The sequence below is a fragment of the Drosophila subobscura genome, chromosome J (assembly GCF_008121235.1).
Source record: "Drosophila subobscura isolate 14011-0131.10 chromosome J, UCBerk_Dsub_1.0, whole genome shotgun sequence".
Taxonomy (NCBI): domain Eukaryota; kingdom Metazoa; phylum Arthropoda; class Insecta; order Diptera; family Drosophilidae; genus Drosophila; species Drosophila subobscura.
The window spans coordinates 10,965,407-10,987,832 of record NC_048532.1 but is presented as its reverse complement, the minus strand read 5'-3'; the positions used below and the strand labels follow the sequence as shown (position 1 = coordinate 10,987,832).

The following is a 22,426-nucleotide window of genomic DNA, read 5'->3' as shown; positions in this document are numbered from 1 at the left end:
CTATTCAGAGCTCAGAAAGGCATTCAAAGAACTCGCTTTATGCGGCATGATTTAGTGGCATAATCCAACATCCAACAGCTGCTCTGCCCTAAGAATTTGTCGACAATCCAATCAATATTCATGCGAATATTCTGCGGGTCAGCCGCAGCGGGCAGCTCATTAGCATTTCCAATTCCAGAGTTCGCAGCCAGAGGTCAAGTATTGCCACCAGTTTGAGTTGGGAGCTGCCTCCAGACGGTTCATTTGGTTTTTGTACGCAAGATGAGGAATCTGCTGAATGCTCTGCTGCTCCTACTGCTGTGTGGCCACAGATTGCAGGCAACATCCCTCAACAATCGCATTGTGGGTGGCGTGGAGCTACCCATCCGCCTGACACCCTGGCTGGCATCGCTCTCGGTCCAGGGCAATCATAGCTGCGGCGCGGCTTTGATCAACTCGCGCTGGCTCGTGACGGCGGCCCACTGCGTGCCCCATCCGGAGCGTTACTCGGTGCGTGCTGGATCCTCCTCCGTTCTGGCGGGCGGACAACAAAGGGCTGTGGTGAAGATCCTCGTACATGCAGGCTTCAATCCGCGCACTCTGCTCCATGACATTGCGCTGCTGCAAACGCGTGAGCCCTTCAAGCTGGGCAGCAGCGTGCAGCTGGTAAAACTGCCACTGCCCGGGCTCAGTGTGCTGCCCAAGACGCTGCTCGTCGCCGGCTGGGGCACTGTGCATGAGAGAGCAAACGCCACGGAGACCCGACTGCGTGGCACGCTGGTGCAGCTCATCGATCAGCGTCGCTGTCGTCGACTCTATGGCGCATGGGGACGTGCCATCACGGACAACATGCTCTGTGCGGCAGCAGCTGGCAAGGATCACTGCTACGGCGACTCGGGCTCTCCGCTGGTGCATCGCGGCAGCAGCTACGGCATTGTGTCCTTTGCCCACGGCTGTGCCAATCCACGTTTCCCCGGGGTCTACACGCGACTGGCCAACTATGTGTCCTGGATATTTGCAGTGCTGAAAAGTGAAGAAAATTAAATGTTAATAAAGCAATAAACGATCTGCTCTCAGAGTGAATGCTGCTGCTCCTCTTCCTTGCTGTTATACAATCCGCTAACCATCCTCCATCGTGCGCCTCCAGTCCGCCAAAGAGCGATAAACTTGTATTCGAGCCAGTCGACGGCAAATTTGTGTAAATTATGTATTTGTGCATTTTGATTTCATTTAAACGAAGTTTCCTGATGGCCCCCAGCGCATGTCAAAAAGCGAAACGCGAAGCTCTGGCAGCAGCAGCAGCAGCAGCCTGACTTGCGCAACAACATACACAGATCCAGGCAGCCAATCCATATCCAAAAGCATTCACAGCATCCCATTGCTGAGGTTGCGATGCGATTCCCAGCTGGCTTGCCCAAAATATCACTCTCTGCCATATGCCGTATGCGCCGTATGCCGTATGCCATATGCGGTGGGCGTGCTCCGTTAATGCTGCTGCCCCCCACCAAAATTAACATAATCGTGCCGCTGGTCCGCGCTGCCTCCAGCCTCCAGCCCGTCCTCGTCGTCGTCGTCGTCGCATTTGGCGCCCCAACAAAGTGTTGAATGCTGGCGCTGCCTGTCAAGTGGAGGCTTCCAGGCATTGTGGCACACCACAGATCAGGCTTCAGTTTCAGTTTCAGCTCCAGAGCCACGCTCCTGGGACTCACTCGTTGTGCAATGGGAGCATCAAATGTGGTTTGACTTTTAGTTAAAATAGATTTTTAATAATATTATGAAAATACGCTTAAAAATGTTTTGCATTTAGCAAAAAGTGTATAATAGTATGGGTGTATAGGTGTGTGTGTGTGTGTGTGTGTGTGTGTGTCGTCTAGTTGGGGGGAGGCTTTTGGGTTTCTCTTTATAAGTATGTATATTTCGTTATCATTAAGTTACGCTTACACAATTCATTACGTATTCTAGCCTAAAATGTATACCATTCATATTTGTTTTATGCTTTTGCTTCGTTTAGTTCCACGCTCCACGCCCTCTACTCGCTCTACGCGCTCTACTCGCTCCTTGTTAAGGCTACTCGCTCCTTCTTAAGCGTTCTCGCTGGCTCCTTTTATTTTCTTTCTTGTTTTGTAAATTTCAAACTAGTTTCTATATGTGTAAAAAAATCATTTCAACAGCAAAACTCGTGGGGGCGGTGTGTGTGGACCAAAAGCGAACACAAACGAATCGATTGCCATCTCAAAAATATCAGTAAAAATGTGTGTATGTGTGTGTGTGTGTGTGTGTGTGTGTGTTTTAAAAATCTTTCTAGCCCGCGCACGCACAATAAAAAGTTGTACAAAAATGAGACATTTAACATTTCACAATTACATTTACAATTACAATTACAAGCACACATTAATTAATTAATTAATTAATTAATTCATTAATTGGTTCATGCTCCTCCTCCTCCTACTGTTTTTAACATTCCTTCTTTGACCAATGCACAATTTTTTTAAAGCTATATAACAATTTGTTTCTCTCCATTTAGTTTTCTTTTTCATTCATTATTTGCATCTCTCGTTTTTTTTGGACTCTTTGACTCGCTACTGGCTGTTCTGGCTTCTCGTTACTTTTTTGGTGTTTTTGCCAACAACTCTGCAACAGTGTGTGGTGTGTGTGTGAGCCACAACGCCGCTCAACTTTCCATTACGTTTAGAATGTTGTGAAGAGTAGTAAAATAATTTCATTGCTAGTCGAGTGGCGTCTGTGGTGTCTGTGTGTGGATTTACATGATTTCAGTTACTGCAAATGTTTGTGTTTTGTCTAGACTCAAGCTCTGTGTGTTGTTTGTGGATTCCCGAGTGCTCAGAGACAGAGTGGTGGCCCGGTCTGGTGTGCTCTCTCTTGTTTCCCTTTCTCTCTCGTTCTCTCTCTCTGTTGTACATCACATATTTTACAGTTTAATAATACTTTCTTACACATTAATTTATTAATTAATTCATATTTTCATGCTGCAGTTGATGGAGCTAAATTGCTGTGGTTTTTGCTGTCGTTTTACTGTGGTTCTTTTTTGGGCACACACCAGCCAAAAGCCAAAAAGCCTCAAGCAGTCGATTCTGTGGCTTCTCCATGTTCTTCTAGTGATTGACTCCGCTCCGCTGACACTTCTTGAATCCGTTCTGCTGCTGCTGTCCCTGCATTCCTGTTCCTTATGACAAAAATGGATTTGTTGCTCCTGCTTCCGGTTTGATCCAAGGCATGTTGTTATTTTGCTGAAAGATTTTGGTACAGAATTAGTCAATGTTTTCAGTCAAATATTAGCTTTAGCTTAGAGGAAGGAAAGCAAACTACATGCAGCGTAAATTCAGCCATGTTAATGGCTACTTAAGGATGAGGTTTTGTTAGAGTTTTAGTGTATCGTTTAGTGGCAAAGAGAGCAGTTAGCATGCACATTCGAGAAGAAACATTTTACCCATTTTGCATTTGATTTATTGCATTTTGTATGTGTTTTTATTTAAGCGTCCAAGCCTCCATGGTTGGCTACAATTAGAAAATATTATGGATCAACGGATGCGATGGCAGACCAGCTGCTGGTTACATGTTTTGGGTGGTTGAAGGCGGCAAGGGAAAGCGAAGCTCGATTCACAGACACACTCTTTGGCAGGCACCGAGTCGATTTCCTTCACTGCCTTCTCCAGGTAAAGCTTTTCTGTAGCAACAATTTGTTAGAGAGTTTTTTTCCATACTTGCAAGTCAACAGAAAATTCAACTAAAATTAAGTACAACTAAGGAGAAATAAACAGAACCAAAGCAAGCAAAAACATAAACAATAAAGACAACTTCTGGCGGCAAAGAGGAGAGAGAGCAAACTGCAGCACAACTTCAACTTCAACTTCAACGCTGAGGAATCACTCACTTCCAGCTTGCAGGCAGCAGCCGTGGACATGCCATAGTTGCGTACATCTTCCCCAGCTGCAGCCCCAAAGTTCATGGGTGCAATTTTGATGCCCGGCGTTTCGGCCAGCGAATCGGATAAAGCGCTGCTATAGCTGGACGCATAGGTGGAGTACAGAGCCGGAGCGCCATAGTTGTTATTGTTGCTATTGTACATATCGGATATATATCTGGGTTCAGCTTCGTGGGCTGTGGGACTATTGAAGTAGGGACGCGTCGGCTGTGGCGTCTCGCTGAACAGATCCATATTGCGTATGCTGTCAATGCCCGGACTGGGCTGGCTGTACAGCGTGTTGCTGGGACTCTTGCTGCTGCTGTACGACTGAGTGTAAATCTGTTCCGCTGTCAGCTGTGGATGGTTGTGTGTTTGTGGGTGTGTGACAGAGGGAATGATGGGATTACTAAACGCACTCAAGAGCTCAAATTCACCCAAGCCAGGGGCATAAACAGGAGCTGTGGGCATGCCCAAATTGAGGCTAGTCGGACGCACGGGTGGCGGTAGCTTTAGCTGCGATTTGAACACATTTAGAGACATGCAACAGTTGCTCGAAAATAAAAATGACAAAAGAGGAAACAAAATGCAAAAAAAGTATAAAATGAATGAAAAAAGAGTTTTGTTTTGTTTGAAAAGTAAACCGAGAAATTACCGAAAAATCATTAGAGTTAAAAGAGAAGAAAAACCTCAAAGAATAATTACAAGTAGGAAGGATATGCCCCGCCCCAACACGCTGCGCCTGTGACTCACCTGCGACTGACTGACGCCACCGCCCATAACGGGCGCCCAGGGATCCTGGTTCATGCTGACTGCAAAGGGCGCCTGCTGTTTCAGCTGATTGATGGACGGCACCTAAAAGAGAGCATTTAAATCAATGAAATCTTTAATTCTGAAGCTAACAACACTCACGGCTGGCTGCTGTTGCTGGAATAGATTCGTTTTGGGTGGCATCACGTTATCGCTGAATGGATTATAGGCTGGGGCATTGCCCGTTTGCGTTTGCGGCGCAATCGGTTTGATCAGATTATCCAAATTAACCAGCGCCGAATTCTCGCCTAAGAACGAGTGCGGATCCTTGAGCGGTTTCTTTGCGGTGGCACCCGTCGAGGGATGCACGGAGCTCGTGCTGACAGCGCCATTGCCGTAGTTCATGGAAAGAGGATCCATGTCGTCCAGCAGAGAAGCTAAAAGAAAACTTTACAGATGAGGGAACAGAGCCAAAGATCGTGAGGATGATGCCCTTACCATTATTGTTATTGTTGGAGGCATTCGAGTGGCTTTGATCGGCGCTCTTGTTGCGGTTGGTTATCAAATCGAATTCATCAAACTCCGGCGAATGTTTCTGCAAAATTGAATTATAAAATCAATCAAGAACTCATCAAGCACTGTGAACCCACCTTTATAGCACCCGTTCCTGCGCCCAGTGCCTTCCAGGGATCATCCAGCGCTGGCTGCACCGGTGCTCCGAGTGTCCAAGGATCCGCTGGGGCCATGGCTGCTGCGCCCGCTGGCTCTGCCAGCCAAGGATCTGCAGAGGCGCTGCCATTGTTGCCGGCATGATTGTTCGCTGGCGCCGCCGCTGCCAGGGCACTGCCCGCATTGGTTCTCGTCATCAGCGCCTCGAACGGAGCGCCGCCTGCAGGCGTGGCCCCTCGCCCATTTTGATTGGCATTCCCATTGGTCTGGAGCCAGCCCTCGTTGGAGGAGCCGGAGGCCACGGAAGGTGATTGTGTGCGCAGACCCCACGCATCTCCAGGAGCGGCGGCGCCGCCCATGGCCGAACTCATGGGCACACCGGCGCCCATAATGGTGCGCGGTGCGGCCGAGGGATGCCAGGGATCCACTTGCGGCGAGGAGGTGCCCGACCACGGGTCCGACAGCTGACTGGGCGCACGGGCAGCACCGGGCGTGGCCCAGGGATCGACGACGGCCGCAGGTGCGCCGCCAGCAGCGCCCAGCGGCGGACTCGAAATGCTTGTGGCGCCCAGCGAAATGTCCAGCAAGTCCAGCAAATGGCTCTGGGGCTCCTCCTTCTTGGGTCTGGTGATGGGTTGGCCGCTGAGGGGCACAAAGTCAAGTTCAAAGTCTTCAGAATCGCGGGATTTACTCACTTAAAGTCCTGTTCGCTCTGGCTGAGGGCCAGCTGCAGGCGCACGTCGTCGCTTCGCCGCTTGGCCTCCTCCTGCTCGGCCTCCTCGCGTGACATGGCCATCGCCAGCTGCAGTTGGAGTTCCTCCTCGCCGGCGGTCTGTGGCCGAACCATTTCCAGTTCTGATTGTGATTTGGGCGGCTCCTCTTGCCAGCCCGGCGGCATGTCACGCTGCGAGGGCCCGTCAATGTAGCCGTCGCTGCCAAAGCCGCTGGGATGCAGCGCGAAGCGCTCCTTGGCCTTCAGCGCCTTCACGCGCTCGTTCTTGAGTCGCTCATCGTCCTTGAGCAGCGTCACCAGCTGCTTGGCCTTCTCGCGCACATGGGTGCCCTGGTCCTTGCCCTCCTCAAAGTACACAAACTCGCGCAGCGTTTGAATGGCAAAAATGTTCTCCTTGCACTGCTGCGCCACCTTCTCGGTGCCAATCTTGATGAGGTACTCGAGCAGGATGAGCGCCTTGTAGACGTGCCGCCAGTTCTTGCCATGATCGTTGAGGCGCTTCCAAATCATTTGCATGATCTCCGAGAAGGCCACCACGTTGTAGGTGAGATCCGCAATCTCGCCCATAATGGCAGCCGACGGGCCCCATGGATCGTTTGAGGTGGCCTCGCGCACTTTGACCTGCACATAGGAGAGGTTTTGGTACAGTTTTTAGTGTAAATTCGAGGGCTTTACTCACCTGAGCATCGGAATAATTGTGCGCTAGGTTCTTGATGTTTCTGCGTAGACCGGCAACATTGACCTGCATATCGTCCTTTTGCTTTCTCACTGTGTGAGGAGAAGAGTAGAGGTAAATGTTAGCATGTCCATAAATATATCAAAGATCCTCTGCTGGGGTGGGTTCAGGTTTGGGTTAGGTTTCGGGGCTATGGCTGTGTTTTAATCTGTTCTGAGTTTGAGTTTATTTTGGTTTGTTTTTCTGTTTCAATTTGGAGTTACGTTACTCGAATTTTGTTGTTGTTTTTCCTGAAGTATTTATCGGTGTATGGTATGATGTGTGGCATGTGGCATGTGGCAATGTGGTGGGGGATCAGTACGAAAGCAAAACAAAAGAGAACACAAGAAAGATGAAGGATGGTTGGGAGTCTGTTCTATTTTGACTCTAAATCCGACAGATATAACTTTAACCTATATGGCTTATGAGTGAGACAGAGACAGAGAGAGAGAGAGAGATAATATTATGAAAATTGTGATTGAACATTGAGACTTACTTTTCGTTTCGTTTTTACTTTTGCTACACACACAAGAAGAAACTTTTTGTGACTTTTGCTTTTATGTTTGGATTTGTGTTTGTCAAAGGCTAAAAGTTTTCTTTTGCTTTTATGTTTTATTTGCTGTTTAAGTGCTCCAAAGCAAGCTAAGTATGAGATACAAGATAAATACAATCAAAATACATGGTTTAAAAGATACAGAATACAGTTTACAGAATACATTTTAATTATATATTGGCAGTTAAGATCTCCAAGGGGTGCACATCACACAAACAAATGAGTGAACAAAATACTTGAAAATAATAGAATTTTATTGCTGTGAAAATCGAAAGTCGTCCGCACGCGTTGGCTGCCTCGGGAGTTCCACAAACCAGGCCGAGGGCCCCTCGCGAACACCCAGAAAAATAATTCAATTTGCGGCCAAACAAAATGTGCAACAGAAAGGAATAACAACACACACACGCACACACACACATACGAACCAATACCACAAAACACCAAAGCAAAAAGCAAAAAGTGGTGCAACCAAACGATCCCCAAAGCAGACTGTGCAAATGCGCTTCCCGAACAAAACAAAGGCTAGGAGATATGATTACAAAAATGTTTAACGTATGCAAATGTGTGTGTGTGGATAATAATAGTTTACAACAAATAATGTCACAAAGTGAGTGCAAAGTGATCGCAGTAAAGATTTCCTCCAGCAAAGTCTTCCCTTTAGCTAATGTACCCCACACCAAAAATTCATGCTGGAAGAGGCCGGCCCTCTGCTTGAACTTAACCCATGACAGACCGCTAGCTAGACACCCAACAAGAAGCCGCAAAAATGCAAAATAACCAACGGGGTGGGGGGGTACAGGCCGACCCATGTCTGGCAGTGGAATATGCAAAACTTTTTTTGCAACCCAAGTCCGGGCTCAAGTTATGCATTAAACAACAACAATATCCCCATAGCTAGCTATGGCTAGAAAACAGCGTGAAATTATAGAAAATGAATTGATTTTCACCCCCTACTTGTTCTTGGCCCGAGGTGCAGATCTATTTATAAATGCAAACAAGCAAGAAAAAAAAATGCACCCAAGATAATCAAATCGTTATCGATTGGATTCGACGACAACAAAACAGCGGCGAAAGTTCTGCGAGAGAAAGAGTGTTGGAGGTCCCCAACCTCATAGACGCCCACCAATATAATGCAGTGAGAGCAAAGCGTAACGCAAATTGAAGCTGATTAGTGATAAGATAGGGGCCTATAAAATGGGCCTATAAAATGTACATACATATGTACATTGTACATAAGTTAATGTAGGGGCCTTGCAGATCAGTCGAAATTTGATTAATATTACACCGAAAAAAAAAAAACGAAAACTTTCAAGCAGATCCGACAGCTGACTGAGGAATTCGTTTCATAGAAAAAGGTGAATCATGCAACGCTTCTGGAACAACCTTTTATAGCAGAAGTTTTCCTACTAAGTTATCAAAATACACACTTGTCGATTGCACACAACCACACACACACACACACACACACACACACACACACACAACTAACAGTTATCAGTTAGGTAATTGCGTTAAATCAAACTGTAATTTGAAACTCTATTATCGAATGTCTGTAAAGTCTGCTATTAAATCGAGCAAATTAACAAGCAGACATGAATGAAAATTTACCAGTGATCAGGCAAGCATTTCTTAAGGCAATATTTATGGCTAGTTGAACCTGCTACGACGAATTAAGGCTTGTTGCACCTGAACTTCGGATTTATGGCTACATATGCTGCTGTTGGCCACAGTAACCGGTTATTTTCCACTAATTTATTGCCTAATTTTACTACAGTTATTTTACAGTTTGGAAACTTGTTAAGAAGAATTTAAATGTATGGAATTTTAGCCAGTTAATGGCTAGGAATTTGTTTGTCCACTCCACTCAGATCAAATATTTACTCTCTTTTCAGTTGTGTTTGTTTGTTTTGCAAAGAAACTCTCTTGACACATATTGGAGAGAGCAGCCACCGGCGGCAGAAGACACGAGACAAAAATCCACAAAGAACTTGAATCACAACTGTAACTCCCCAGATTAAACCCGTTCTTTCCTAGACTCCAAGAGCGAGAGAGCAAATAAAAGAGAGCAGATTCATTGACCGCTTTGCTGACACCGTAAAGATCACATGCGGGGGAGTGAAATGGATAACTGTGCCTGTTTGTTTGTTTGTTTTCATTCTGCCTGTCTGCCGCCTGTCCCCCCACACCACTTGACGATGCAAAAGACGAAATAATTCAATTAAATGTCGCGCAGTAAGAGAGAAAGACAGAGAGAGAGAAGCCACTAGGCAAATGAAGTGCAAGAGTCAGTAGAGTGAGGGTGTGAGGTGGCCGCGGGGTTGCTTGCTTGAACTTGAACAAATTAAATGCCAGACCAGACAGAGCCAAAGAGAGAGACAGAAGGAGAGCAAGAGCCCAAGTGTGAGAAGACCAAAGTCTCTGTCTGTGTCTGTGGCTGCTTTGAGGGGCGGCAGACAGAGGGAGGCAGAAGCTTTCTTTGTGTTTTTGCACTTGACATTCGACAATCGGCGACGTTTTATTGCCAAAAATAATACAATATACATTTTCATGCATATGCACAAACGTTTGTGTAGATATGTACATATGTATGTACATATGTGAATAAACCACCGAACGAGTTGCGGATTTACTTTGTTCAGAGCCTTGACGGAGTCGAACCCGGGGAACCTGGTTCAATGAACGTAACACGCAAAAAGCTTAACCGCTAAAGCACACTCGGAGGAATAGCCGAACAAACACTGGAGATCGGAGACGGCAGCCACGACGTTGTCCGATTGTTATGCGTACTGCAACTGATGTTTATTTCTTTCAGTATTTGTATATATCGAATAGCAATTATTGTGCATAGACTCGAGCAAAATATTCCACATATTCACGAGTCTGTTTTCGCAACATCATTGTCGGACGTTTAGCATGTGTTCGCGATAAATGAGTATCTACCATTAACCCTATCTGTGATCTAGTCAATTTCTAGCTCACTTTATTCGATAAAGACCGAATTACTGGACAGATCTCCATTAACACCCATTTAACTAGAGTCTTTACATAGGGGAATATTTTAATGTTATATGCAGGTGTGAATAGTTAATTCTTCAGAATCAAATTCGCAACATAATCAAACTATAAACATTTGCAGAAAGTCACTTTATCTCCCACAAACATTGTATATCATCCAGTATCTCTTTCTTTTTTGATAAGATTCTTTGAATGGAAAATATTTGCATTTGGTTTATGGTAATCTGCATGGCAGACAGGTAGAGGGTTAACATTTCGCTTTCACGAAGGTCATTGCTCGCCTGCTGCGTCCCACTGTGCGCAACTTGAGCTGATGTTCTCCGATCAGTGGCGGCGACGCTTGGCCAGGGCTTGGGGCTTATTCCCCTCAACCACACACTCCCCTTGTTGCATCTGTTGTGCATGCGGGCGTAAAATATGTGTGTGCGGATGTGTGTGAGTGTGTGTAAGTGATGGGTGCCGCTGTTTTATTGGTGTAAGTGTGATAACGAGTCAGAAATGCGATTAGATTTCATTTGTGGCACACACAAACACCAACAAGCACGAATGAACGGCTGGGCGGGGTACAGTGGTCACACACACACAAAACTAGCGAAATATGTGCGAAACTTCATTCATTACTCATGCCCAGTGGGCCCCTGCCATGCCCACGCAACATAAACCAGTTTTACCCTTCGACCTGGACCTACTATGGTATTTAGGGAAGGCGGGCGGGCGGGCGTCTGATGACTAACGCAGCGACGCCGACTTATCAGAACGCCGAAAAAAGAATTTAGCGAAACTCTTATCAATAAAAGCACGCTAATGCGAGAGCTTTTCCGCGACACAAACAACAGAAACCACAGAAAAACAGAAATGGGGAATGTTAGAAGGACGTCACAGTTATGGGGCCAGCCTAAACCGGCTCTGGATGGTGGTAGATCGTTTTCAGATCAATGTAAGACGAATCCCAAGCGGAAATTCAACTGAAGAGAAAACCACTGCGCTCTGCCCACTACCGACTGGGCCGCCCCCTCTCTCTGCTCACCTGCTCCACTGCTGCAATGCTCTGTTCTCTTCTTCTTGCTGTTGTTGTTGTTGTTTCTGCTTCGCTGCTGCAGTCAGTCCGTATCGGTGTGGAGCTCTTTCTGTGCGTACGTGTATGAGTGTATGTGTTTGTGTGACGTCGACGACGACGGTGGCGACTACTCCTCCCCTTCTATCTAGTTTTTCTATATTTTTACGACTTTCTTTTCAAATGCGCTCGCTGCCAGCAAACGGAGAGAGTCACAAGACGGTGACGGGCAACGGCGACTGCGACGGGGACGACGAAAACAACTACGTCAGCAGAAGTAACGCGCACGAAAACGGGACGACGCAGATCCTCCAGAGGAAGGCGGAATTTGGTGAACAACAGAACGATATTTACACTTTGCACTTTGCACAAAAACACACAAAATGGGGCAGCGGAATTGCTATTATTCTTGTTTTTGATTGCAGTGTGACCAGTCTGACCACGAAATTATCGATAAAATATTTCGTCAGGGCCGTCAGGCTACCAAAATATACCATTGCATCTTCAAAATACACCGTAAATATACCGTGGTCTTAAATCAGATTCCTCGACTTTGATGTTCTATTTGATATTACTAGCTTCCAAAGACTTTCACCACTGAAACAATAATTTAATCCGATTGAAGAATCAATTTTGCTTATTATAAATACTCCATTTTATTGGATTGTATACCTTATGACCTTATATTTTTCATTCAAATTCACCCCTCTGGAAGCATGGGAGCTTTGTCTTCAGTATGTAAATGTATGTATATTATTACGAGAGACACATGTACATATGTACACAGATTTCACTGACAAATAGTGAAAGCTCGCGGAAAAAAAGAAAAGAAATTCTTTGTTCTTTTTTTCGATGTTCTTGGAAAAAAAATTGAAAAATAATCATCGCTATTACTTTCGTAACTATTCGATTGCGGCTCTATATCGAATGGTATTTTGTTTACTTTCGATAGCTGATTGCTCGTGAAACTAATTAAGATTAGATTGAGATTGATATTATAATCGAATTAATTCGGAGCGACTTTCCTATTACTTTGATGAACAAATGCCTTAAAGCCTTTTTTTCGTTACATTCGAACTGGGAATTTAGATAGTTAAATATTTTTTCAAGTTGAACACAAGCTGTGTAAAATGGAAGTAGTACCCTCACCCTGACTATCGATGCCTTCATCGATACGGCAAACAGCTGGCTGCCGATTAGTTATTATTTAAAAACTAAAAACAACGGTGGATAAAGTGTACTTAGCTGCGGCCATGTTTAAAATAAACGTTTGGAGAATAATGCCTTCCCGTGAAATAACCAGAAACAGACAGCGGGAGCTGCTTCGGGCCGAAACTCCTAGGCCAGGCCATCATTGGTCAGCGCTACAAACTTTTCTTAAATAAACAGTTGCGCGGAGTGAAAAGTGAAAACCACTAAGTAGTTCAGGATCTAAGTTTATTGACAAACCAAATCTTTTAATGCTGTGCACAGATGCTAATAGCCAAGACCGACATCAGGGTCGAGCAGGAACGTGGTCCGTGCGAGGCGCTTCATAACGGAATTGAGAAGGCAAGTTACCCAAATTGTTTTCATTATTCGGACGCTCTTCAGATTGCTCCTTGAAAATTGGTTTTGCAAGAAATCTGCAGAAATAACGACTGCTTTCCTCGATATTTGACTTTTATTTACGATTTTTATTTAGAATACCATTTTCATTTTCATATAATTACACGCTAAAATCTAATTTCTCATCTTGTTAACGAAACGGATAACAAATAGTGTGTATGTATTTAATATATTTTTTGTTTTTCGCTTTTATTTCTTTAATATTTTATTTTATAGTGTATGTTGTGTTGTGTGAGCGCGTTGCTACGTCTGTGTGAGTTGTGTGGCTGTGTTGTGAATGTTTTGCGCTTACTTTTGTCGCATTTACCGGTTCTGTTTTGTTTTGTTGCTTTCTGTTTTCTAAGATCTAAGTACCTAACATTTTAGATATTCAACGAACGTGTATGGGGGTGTGTACAGTTATTAAATATGTTTAATATGTATATTCGTTTATGTGTATGTTGTGTATATATTTCCATAACGCCAACTGTTGCGCTTCCTTGCACATTCCCCGTTCGTTTACGCTCTCCGCAACGCTCTCACCGGTTCGCTTCACCGTTCGTTCGTTCGTTTCCTATTTCTATCCCCCACACACACACATACGAGAAATTGAGCCCACAACAAATAAGCTTAAAGCATAAAGACAGTACCGTTTGTCAGTCCGTGTTGTCCGTGGGTCATCGATACTCTTCCTCCTCCTACTCTTCTTTTCTTCTCTTCTGCCTGTTCTCGAACTCGAACTCGAATTCGAATCCAAACAAAACCAAAACACAGAAAACATTCAATATGTGTGGTTCCGGTCGTGGCATCTTTTCGATTTTAGCGATCGCTTAAATAAAACATAAAACTAAATTAACTTAAGACATACTACTCGTACGATTCACATCCAAATCTCGTCCTCCGCCCGCGCTGCGATTTACATTTAAATATTCGTTACGTCCCCTAGCACGTGGGCACGGGGGTGCACCGCTTCACTCCTCGGGCGGCTCCTCGGGCACCTGCAGACTCTGGGCGGACTCCGCGTGCACGGAATTCGCCTGCGAATCGGAGTCCTCCTCGAGCACATTTGTTTTGCTCGGCGGCGGCGTGGGCGGCGGCTGCACCAGATTGGGAATATACTCCACCGTCTCGTACTCGGTCTTGGCCACCGACTCGTGATCCAGATCCCGCTCGTGCTCGTGGTCGTGCTCGAGCAGCGGATCCTCGACCGCGACAGGCGGCGGCACCGCCTCATCCGCCTCTTTCGGAACATTGGGCAACTCCACCCCTGCATTTCCCGTGTCATTGATGGGCAAGGGATCCGCATGGGGCACCACATTGGGCTCCTCAATGTCCAGGATGATGGGCAATGTCTCGTTCGGCTTTGGCGTTGTCGTGCTGGTCGTTGTCGTGGTGGGTGCAGTGGTCGTCACCAGCTCCGTGGCAGCCAACTGGCTGCTGGGCGTCGTTGGTGTCGCTGCGGTGGTCGTGGTGCTCGTCGTGGGCGGCATTGGTGTCGTTGTGGCGGTCTCATTCCTCTCCAGCAGTTCACTCTCCAGCGGCACAGGCAAAGGCGTGGTCGTTGTCGTGGTTGTGGTGCTGGTGGTGAGTAGCGGCGGCAGTGGACCCACCGCAGCGGTGCCAATGATCACAGGATTGATCAGCGGTTGGCCCAGCGTGGCTATAATCGGCGGCAGCAGCTCCTCGTTGGTCTTGAGCAGCGTCGGCACGAGCATCTGCACCACGGGCTTGGCATCCTCACCCCCGCCGATCTTCAGGTTGGTCATCAGCAGCGGCAGATCAATCTTGTAGAGCATCGGCAGCACGGTGCACACCTCCTGATCGTTCTCGAAGCACTGCGAACGGCCGCGTATACGCGCATCCTGCACGGCCATCAAGCGGCACAGCTCATTGAGGCGCACATCACACATGATCGGATTATCTGTGAAAGGAAAATGGTGAGTAAAGGTTGAGGCATAAGCCAAGATAACTCACCATCCAGATGTATCTCCAGTTTGCCGGGCACATTGTGATTCTTGCAGCGCGTATTGGTGACGAGCTCGCTCGAGATGGTCGTAATTTGATTGTTCGTCAGATTGGCCTGGCACAGCACCGGCAGCCCATTGAAGTCTCGCTCCAGCTTGGTGATGTTGTTGAAAGCCAGCTTCAGGATCTTCAGATTGGGCAGCATCGTCTGCGGACAGAAGGAACAGAGAGTCAGATTTGAGACCACAAAGTTCCAGGGATCAAAACTTACCGTTTCGAGTGGCTTTAGCTCCACCAGCTGATTGCCAGTCATGTCGAGAATCTCCAGTCGTTGCATGCCATCAAAGTCGCCGAGCAAGAGATGCTCCAGCCGATTGGCGGACAGATCGAGTATGCGCAGATTGCCCAAACCAGCCACGGCACCATCCAGGGACACGATCTGATTGTGATCGAGTCGCAGCTCGAACAGCACCAGCTCCTGCACGCCCTTGGTGCTGGGCAGGAGACGGGCAATGCGATTGTGCGACAGATCGAGACCCTTGAGCAGGCGCAGGCCGTGCAGCTCCTCCATGGAGAACTCCTCCATGTCGTTGAACGAGAAATTGGCATTCATCAGCTTCACCATGGGCAGCAGCGAGGAGTTCAGCGAGCGAATGTGATTGCTGGCCAGGTGGAGCACCTCCAGGCGGCCGCAGGCCTGAAACTCATCCTGGGAAAGGTACTCCAGCTCGTTGTTGCCCGCCAGCAGTTCCTCGAGGTCCTGCGAGTTGCGCAGCACACGATCGAAGGAGCGCAGGCGATTGAAGTGCACGTGGATCGTCTGCAGGTACCGCATCCCAGCCATGTTCGCCGGCAGCCGTTCCAGCCGATTGTTGTGGGCCATGAGGAGGCGCAGCCTGCTGCCATCCGGCAGCTCCCCATCCAGCTCGCTGATGTTGTTCGCATTGATGAAGAGCGACTGCAGCACGTGCAGATCGTGCAGCGATCCATTGAGCGATTCTATCTGATTCCGCCCGAGATGGAGAATGAGCAAGCTCTGCGGAAAGGCGCCTCTGTCCAGTCGCGTGATGTTGTTGCTCGGCAGAATGAGATTCGTGACCACTTGGATGCCCTTTAGATCGTCCTGCTGCACCGCTCGTATGTTGCAGCGCCCAATGTCCAGGGTCGCCAGACTCGGCATGTGGTTCAAGACATGCTTCGGGATCTCGTCGAGTTCGTTGTCGCCGACGCTTAGGTAGGTGACATTCGATAACCCACGGAACGGCAGCTCGGGCAGCGATCTATAAATAGAGCCACGAAAAAAAAGAAAAACAGACACATTCATTAACACTTCGTGCAAGTATTATTAGAAGAAAGCCCCGCATCGCATTCAGAAATCATCAGATTGGAATGACAAGCCCATCCGATGGGTTTCAGAGCGCAAAAACCACACTGAAAAGTGCTAGGAACTTCGCCATTGATTGAGAGTGGGAAACTCTACCTAATTATGCACAAAAATGCATCATTAGATCTGGCAGACAGATGTGTCAACGCTTATCAGAGCCCACCTCTGAGGGGAATCCAGCTGTTTCCGGATAATTCCACTCGCATCTATCACAAAAATCTGAATGAAGTGACGAACTACGGGCAATGTTTGTTTATGAAATATTCAAATGGAATTCGAGTGAAATATGAGAGAGATTTGTATTTCCCATCTATGGTAAGTGTGGATAATCCTTTCTTTGGAAGATTTATACTAAAGAAAATCGAAGTTTGTGTGCTCCATCCATTCCCAGCCCTGGCTGCACACTTTGGACTCGATGACGCAGGCTTATCAGGTACTGGCGCACCCATAACCACCAGTAGCCGATCCCCGTCGGATCTTTATCGATGTCTGCAGGTGGCTATTAAGTTGTCGCCGTTGAGGCGCCAAACTGCCCCATGAATGAATGCCATGCCATGCCATCCATATGCATGATGGGAACTGGGCTGGATGGCGTGCAAATTGCACCGCTTGACGGGATGGAAGGGGGCGTGCAGACTGGCCCCAGAGTGGACATCCTTGGCGCCCGTTATTGGTACAGGTAGTGGCAGTGGCAGATTGCTGGATTGATTGGCAGACGCTATTTTTAGAGGCAGCCAGACAGAGCCAGATCGGATCTTGATGGATAGCACAGCGCCCAGGAGGAGGCAGTGCAGAGCCACTTGTCAAGCGTTGATTATGTAATGAGAAAAATGCCAGCAGGAGAAACAGGAGGCTGCTGCTACTGCCTGTATCTGTATCTGTATCTATAATGAGCCCGTTGAACTTGACGCACATGTGGCTGAGTACATACAAGAAGATAGCTGGAGATGGAGATGGAGATGAAGCTGGAATACATGCTTAGAGGTGCACACAACCCTCTCGCTCTCTCTATATATACCCAATATATAGATATTTTATATCTACAATTCCTTAACGTCAGCGGCATAATTGTCACACGACCTAAGGCTTGGCCCCCACCGATCATTGATTGAGCGTAATAATAAAATTCAATTGGACTGCCTGCCACTCGGCTCGTCTCTGGACTTGGACTGACCCCCAGAGATCGCACCGAGGCTCCCTGCCCCCCACACACACACAGAGTGGAGCGGAGAATAACAAAAACAAGTTCGAACACATTCCAACCATCCACCCATTGAGGCTTTGTGTTTTGGGTCTCCCAAAACAAATATGAAAACATCGAAACTTTCCTTTTCATTGACTGAAAAAACAACCCGAAAAATTCAACATCTATCGGAGGAAGAGGAGGAGGAGGAGGAGACTGTTACTGTGACTTTGAGCATTATCGCAGACAGACAGACGATCGGAGGAATATTCCATTATGTCTATTATGCACGAGGAGGAGTACGAGTACGAGTTATCATAATTAATTGTCAACACTTTTCGCACTTTCTCAGGGCTGCCCGCTGCCCGCTGCCCGTTGCCTGCTGCTGATGCACTCTGATAATAGCAATAACAACCATATTAATAGCCTCAAACAAATCTGCGAGTGATTGAACATATAAACCAACGATTGTACGCACACACAGACCAACACAAAATACATATGCTATGGGTATGTTATGGCTATGGTCTGGCATGGCCTTATCGCCTGAGAAAAGCACAAGACCAATGTGATCAATCTATCAAAAAGGTCATATACGAGAGAGAGAGAGAGAGAGTGTACGATCGTGCCTCGTATTACTCATGCCATGCCATCGTGATCTTGGGTGTCCTGTCCTGTGCTGTGTGCCGCAGAGAGTTCATTCGAGGCTGTCGCTGGCCGTCTCTCTCATTCAATAGTTGTCTACAACTCGAATGAGTTTCTGATTAAGAGCGATCGTAAAAAGCAATCATTAAAATTGAGTTTATTATTTTGGCGCCAGTCATAAAACCAGATTGTACCCACCATAAATACGAAAAAATCAACAAAAAACGAAGAAAAACATAATCTGTTATCAGGGGACAGTGGTGGCGGTCCCAATGTGATCCATAAATGGGCTAAGAACGGGAACTTAGAAGTGGACTTGGAGTACCAAGAAGTTGGCTTGTTTTTGGTAGGATTGTTCCCCTTTAAAGATCAGGAATGCTGCTATTAGATTTATCATTTAATTATCCCAAAGAACTCCTTTCAATGTAGATCCCATCCCGAGAACTGATGATCCATTATCTTCTTCTAAGAACTGCACTGCAAATGGCGATCATCAAGATCTGTTGCTTACAATGATAGAGTTTCTTCATTCATTATGGGGATTGTCTGTCAACTGCTCGAGTCGTATCGATAACGCAGACAGTAATAGAGGGAAACTCAGTGCGAGTGCCGCTGAAATCGTGATTCGGTCTCAGAGACACACACTGGCACAGGGTAGCAAGTATTTTTCCTGACTTGGTTGGCATGATTTGGTCGGAGCGCGATATTAAGGCAATAGGTCAATTATAATAAATTGACATCAATGTAAAAAAGTGTACGACAGGCAGGCAGGCGGGCAGCCTCCCGTTTCAGTGGCCAGTGCCAGTGGCAGTGGCAGCACGCGCTCGAGCTCTTTGCTGAATGCAGAGACAGAGACAGATAGAGAGAGTGTGTCAGGCAGCTGGGCGATTGGGGAGATCGTGCAACAACATTGATTCGATTAGGTCGTGTAATTAAATCATTCAGTTTTACATACGAATGAGTGACTGAATGAAAGATTGCGAAAATGTATTGGGAAATGGATGAGTGGGTTCGAAAATTGAATGTAATCCCAGTGGGATCTAGGAACAGTCAATAGAAGCTTCTGGCAACCAGTCAGAGGGCGGACTTAATTTATTAGGGGAACTACTGCCAAGACGTAGGATGATCTAATGAGTGTCAAAACTATACAATTTTCGGGTCGTAGGTAACCTTTTTTTTAGTATCTTCAACTTATACGCATTGGCTACTGCTTCTGCGACTCATTTAGGGGAAAAACTTGTCTTAATTGTTAAATTTATTTGAGAACTTGTCAGCAATAATTGTTGGATATATTTCTGTAAAAAAATTACGAAGTCTGCGAAATTCAATGAAGTTAATGAACTTTTAAAGGAACATCTAAAGGAATATTTTAAAGAATTAAATTCATATTATAACTGAATAAAAGACCCACCAAAAAGTGCAGTTTTACCCCGAAAATACCCACACCTAAGCCAGTGCTAAAGAGTCTACCCCATTTCGGGGTCGCAACGTGAAATTCCTTGAATGAATTTTTCGTGGCGTGGGGGCACAAAGACGTTGCCGAGCCTTGAGTCATGCGAGTATTTTGTTGTTGTTTTGAGTGCGATTCCGATGATCTCCATTATAATTGTAAGCCCGACGAAGTCAAATATCAATGAACCCGCCGACAGGCGCTTATGAAATAGGCTCGAATGTTGTTTCCACAGGGGACAGGGGGATCAACCGTATTTATTTATATTTATATTTGTTATTTATTATTTTTAAATTGCAAATATATAAAAACACACAACGCAATGAGTGGCAGTCGATTCGGAATTCATTCAGAGTCAGCGACAGAGTCAGAGCCAGAGCCAGAGCCAAGAAAACGTGCAAAAGCGATTCCAATAAACTGCAATTATCAATTTTGTGTACGCATTAAGTATACGACGCGTCGTTTGCTGGCGCAAAGTGCCATATAGAGAGAGACTCGGCAGCTAGAGTCCGCTGTACAGCATTTTAAGTACACAAATGGGAAGCCTCCTCCTCTCTATGTACTCGGTGGAAATTGATAAGCCGCGCAGCCATTCAATTATCAATAATACAGCAAAAAGAGAGAGACAAAAGCCGGGACGTAGCGAGAGAGAGGCATCTGCTTCGGAGATGCTTAGTTGGTACTGGATTACGATAGGATCCAATCGAATTGAATCGCCTTTTGGATCGTATCGAATCTAATCTGTTGGCGCAAAGACAAACAAAACATCTTTTGCCGTAGCGCCCGAGCCCGAGAGTAATTTGTATCAATTTCATGGGCCGAGACGGGCCTTTCCACTTCCTAATTGAAAAAATTAAAATTAAATCGGTAATTATGACTCGACTCGACTCGATCTTCTCCAGCTGGCAATTTGCACAATTGAGGACCATAGATAATGAGCCACTGGACAGTGTCTGATCCTCCTCTCAGTCTTTTGACGTCAACTCAAATCCAACGCCGAACCAACCCCTGTCCATATTCCGTCCGTTGTTATTGTTTTAGTATCTACTCTGGGGGTTTGTAAACAAGCCCAGAAAGCACTTTTTTTTCGTGCATTTACATAAGTAGAATATATGGAAATTTGTATACTTTTTTCATTATATTTTGCTCGGTTTTTTATTGGGTTTAAGGAACCTAAATTGATAGCCATGCGAGCGGAAAATTCTGCCGGAATTTCGCAACGGAATCAGGGGGCGACAGCGGACCTGCAGCTGGCCTTGAACCATGCTCAGATCAGATCTGCGATCGATCAATTGACTTTAATTCAATTGGATGTCTCACCTTAGGCCATTCCATTGCATGCGCAGCTTGTACAGGTTGAAGTTCATATCCGTAAACGAACGCATCTCCAGATCGTCCAGCTGCGAGTGGGTGATCTTCAGATCGGTGTGCACATCGGGATTCAGCTTATTGGCCAGCGTGTCCACAATGGCATTAAAGGACTCCAGCTTCTCGCACGAGAGCTCCACATAGTTGGAGGCCTTGCCGGTCTCGCAGGTGCACGGCGAAATCTCTGGCCGCACGGAGCACTGCAGCGAGGCTATGTGGAAAACGGCGTACATGAGGGAAGTCATTTCGAGGGGAAGAGTTCACTAGGTCTTCGCTTGATAATTAATTCTTTTTTTATTCACAGTCACAGAGTCACAGTGTCACCGTGTCACAGTTCACAAAGTCACTATTTTCTGCTGTTGCTGCTGCTGCTCGGATCGAGGATGCGGCGGTGCATGCCGTTGGGCGGCGGATTATCAACTGTTTTCAGTACGTTCCAGTGGCGGCGCAGGCAGCTCGGGGAAGTCTGGTCTGCTCTGGGTAAAACACACACACACGGACACGGACACGAACACTAACACACCACTCGATCGATGATGGGCCTCTAAGCGAACAGATGTGTTATGCGTGATGCGGGGGTTTCCATAGTTTTCCGGCAGCAGGATTTTTCTTGTGTGTGTTGATTTTCGGTTATTCTGTGGAACCGATTCGATCCTCACTTTTCGATCCTCACTCTGGCATCGAATTTCATTGACTTCCCGTTGCGCGCACAAACACACGCACACACTCGCACAGGGTCACACACGCACACACACACACGCTGTTTAGGGCACCCTCACGTAACGGGAATTTTGGGATGCGTTGCGATGGGATTTTGGGCTCCAAATTCACTCCGCCGTACAGCCGGGTGATCTCTCGCTCTCTCTCCCTCTCTCTGTGCTGTCTCTTTCTATCTTCTCAGTCGTTCGGCGTCTGGGCTGACCTCTTGAACCGCGCTTCCAGTGTACATAGATCGAAGCAATGCTTGGAATTAATCTTCTAAAAAAGTTGATTTGTTTTTCGAATAAAAAAACCCGCGACCCGAGTGTATTCTGTTATTCTGTGTGTGGGTTGGTTGTGCTCGTATATGGTTGGTTGGTTGGGTATATGGATTCGATCGCATCGATCTGTTCGCGCACTCGTAATAAATATATTTGTTCCCGATTTACTGTTTGATTCCCGGTGATCACGTCTTTATGCCAGCACGGTCCGTTGCGAGTGTGGTTCTGGGTCTGGGTGTGGGAATCAAAAGCGCTGAGGATCCGATTCGATCCCAGCCGTATGCTGCGCCGTCGCTGCGACGCGTCACCGCTGCTGCGCGTCGCTCTCACACACACCGCTTTCGTGCTCTCTCTCTGTGTGTCGCTTTCGTCTTCTGCTTTCTGCTGCACTCGCAAATCTCTCGCGTCTCTTGCTGCTCGCTCTCTTCGTCTGCTGTGGAGCGACTTTTGGGTGGTTTGAGGCGCAAGTTTCGG

General features: G+C 46.7%; 3 protein-coding genes across 8 annotated transcripts; 1 reads left to right on the top strand and 2 right to left on the bottom strand.

The window, feature by feature from the left end:
- The first annotated feature begins 199 nt into the window (after positions 1-199).
- On the top strand, positions 200-1,394 carry LOC117893959 (trypsin beta). Its single transcript, XM_034800752.1, has one exon. It carries the CDS (start codon positions 262-264, stop codon positions 1,021-1,023), a length of 762 nt encoding a protein of 253 aa, XP_034656643.1. The 5' UTR covers positions 200-261; the 3' UTR covers positions 1,024-1,394.
- A 484-nt stretch (positions 1,395-1,878) lies between these two features.
- Positions 1,879-11,823, bottom strand: LOC117893479 (epsin-1). 6 transcript variants are annotated; one of them, XM_034800103.1, is made up of 10 exons: positions 11,364-11,823; positions 7,265-7,410; positions 6,733-6,821; positions 6,016-6,674; positions 5,302-5,962; positions 5,150-5,246; positions 4,814-5,088; positions 4,655-4,756; positions 3,872-4,417; positions 1,879-3,227 (listed from the first exon to the last, which is right to left on the bottom strand). In XM_034800103.1, coding segments are annotated over exons 2-10 (2,493 nt in total). In that variant the 5' UTR covers positions 7,266-7,410; positions 11,364-11,823; the 3' UTR covers positions 1,879-3,164. The 6 variants fall into 6 exon arrangements, with proteins under 6 accessions (XP_034655994.1, XP_034655998.1, XP_034656000.1 ...); XM_034800107.1 differs by having other exon boundaries at positions 3,872-4,258; XM_034800109.1 differs by lacking the exon at positions 3,872-4,417 and adding an exon at positions 3,428-3,495 and having other exon boundaries at positions 11,364-11,822.
- A 1,218-nt stretch (positions 11,824-13,041) lies between these two features.
- Positions 13,042-22,189, bottom strand: LOC117895866 (leucine-rich repeat-containing G-protein coupled receptor 6). Its single transcript, XM_034803832.1, has 4 exons — positions 20,925-22,189; positions 15,214-16,222; positions 14,952-15,150; positions 13,042-14,898 (listed from the first exon to the last, which is right to left on the bottom strand). Exons 1-4 carry the CDS (start codon positions 21,215-21,217, stop codon positions 13,949-13,951), a joined length of 2,451 nt encoding a protein of 816 aa, XP_034659723.1. The 5' UTR covers positions 21,218-22,189; the 3' UTR covers positions 13,042-13,948.
- Positions 22,190-22,426: the final 237 nt, after the last annotated feature.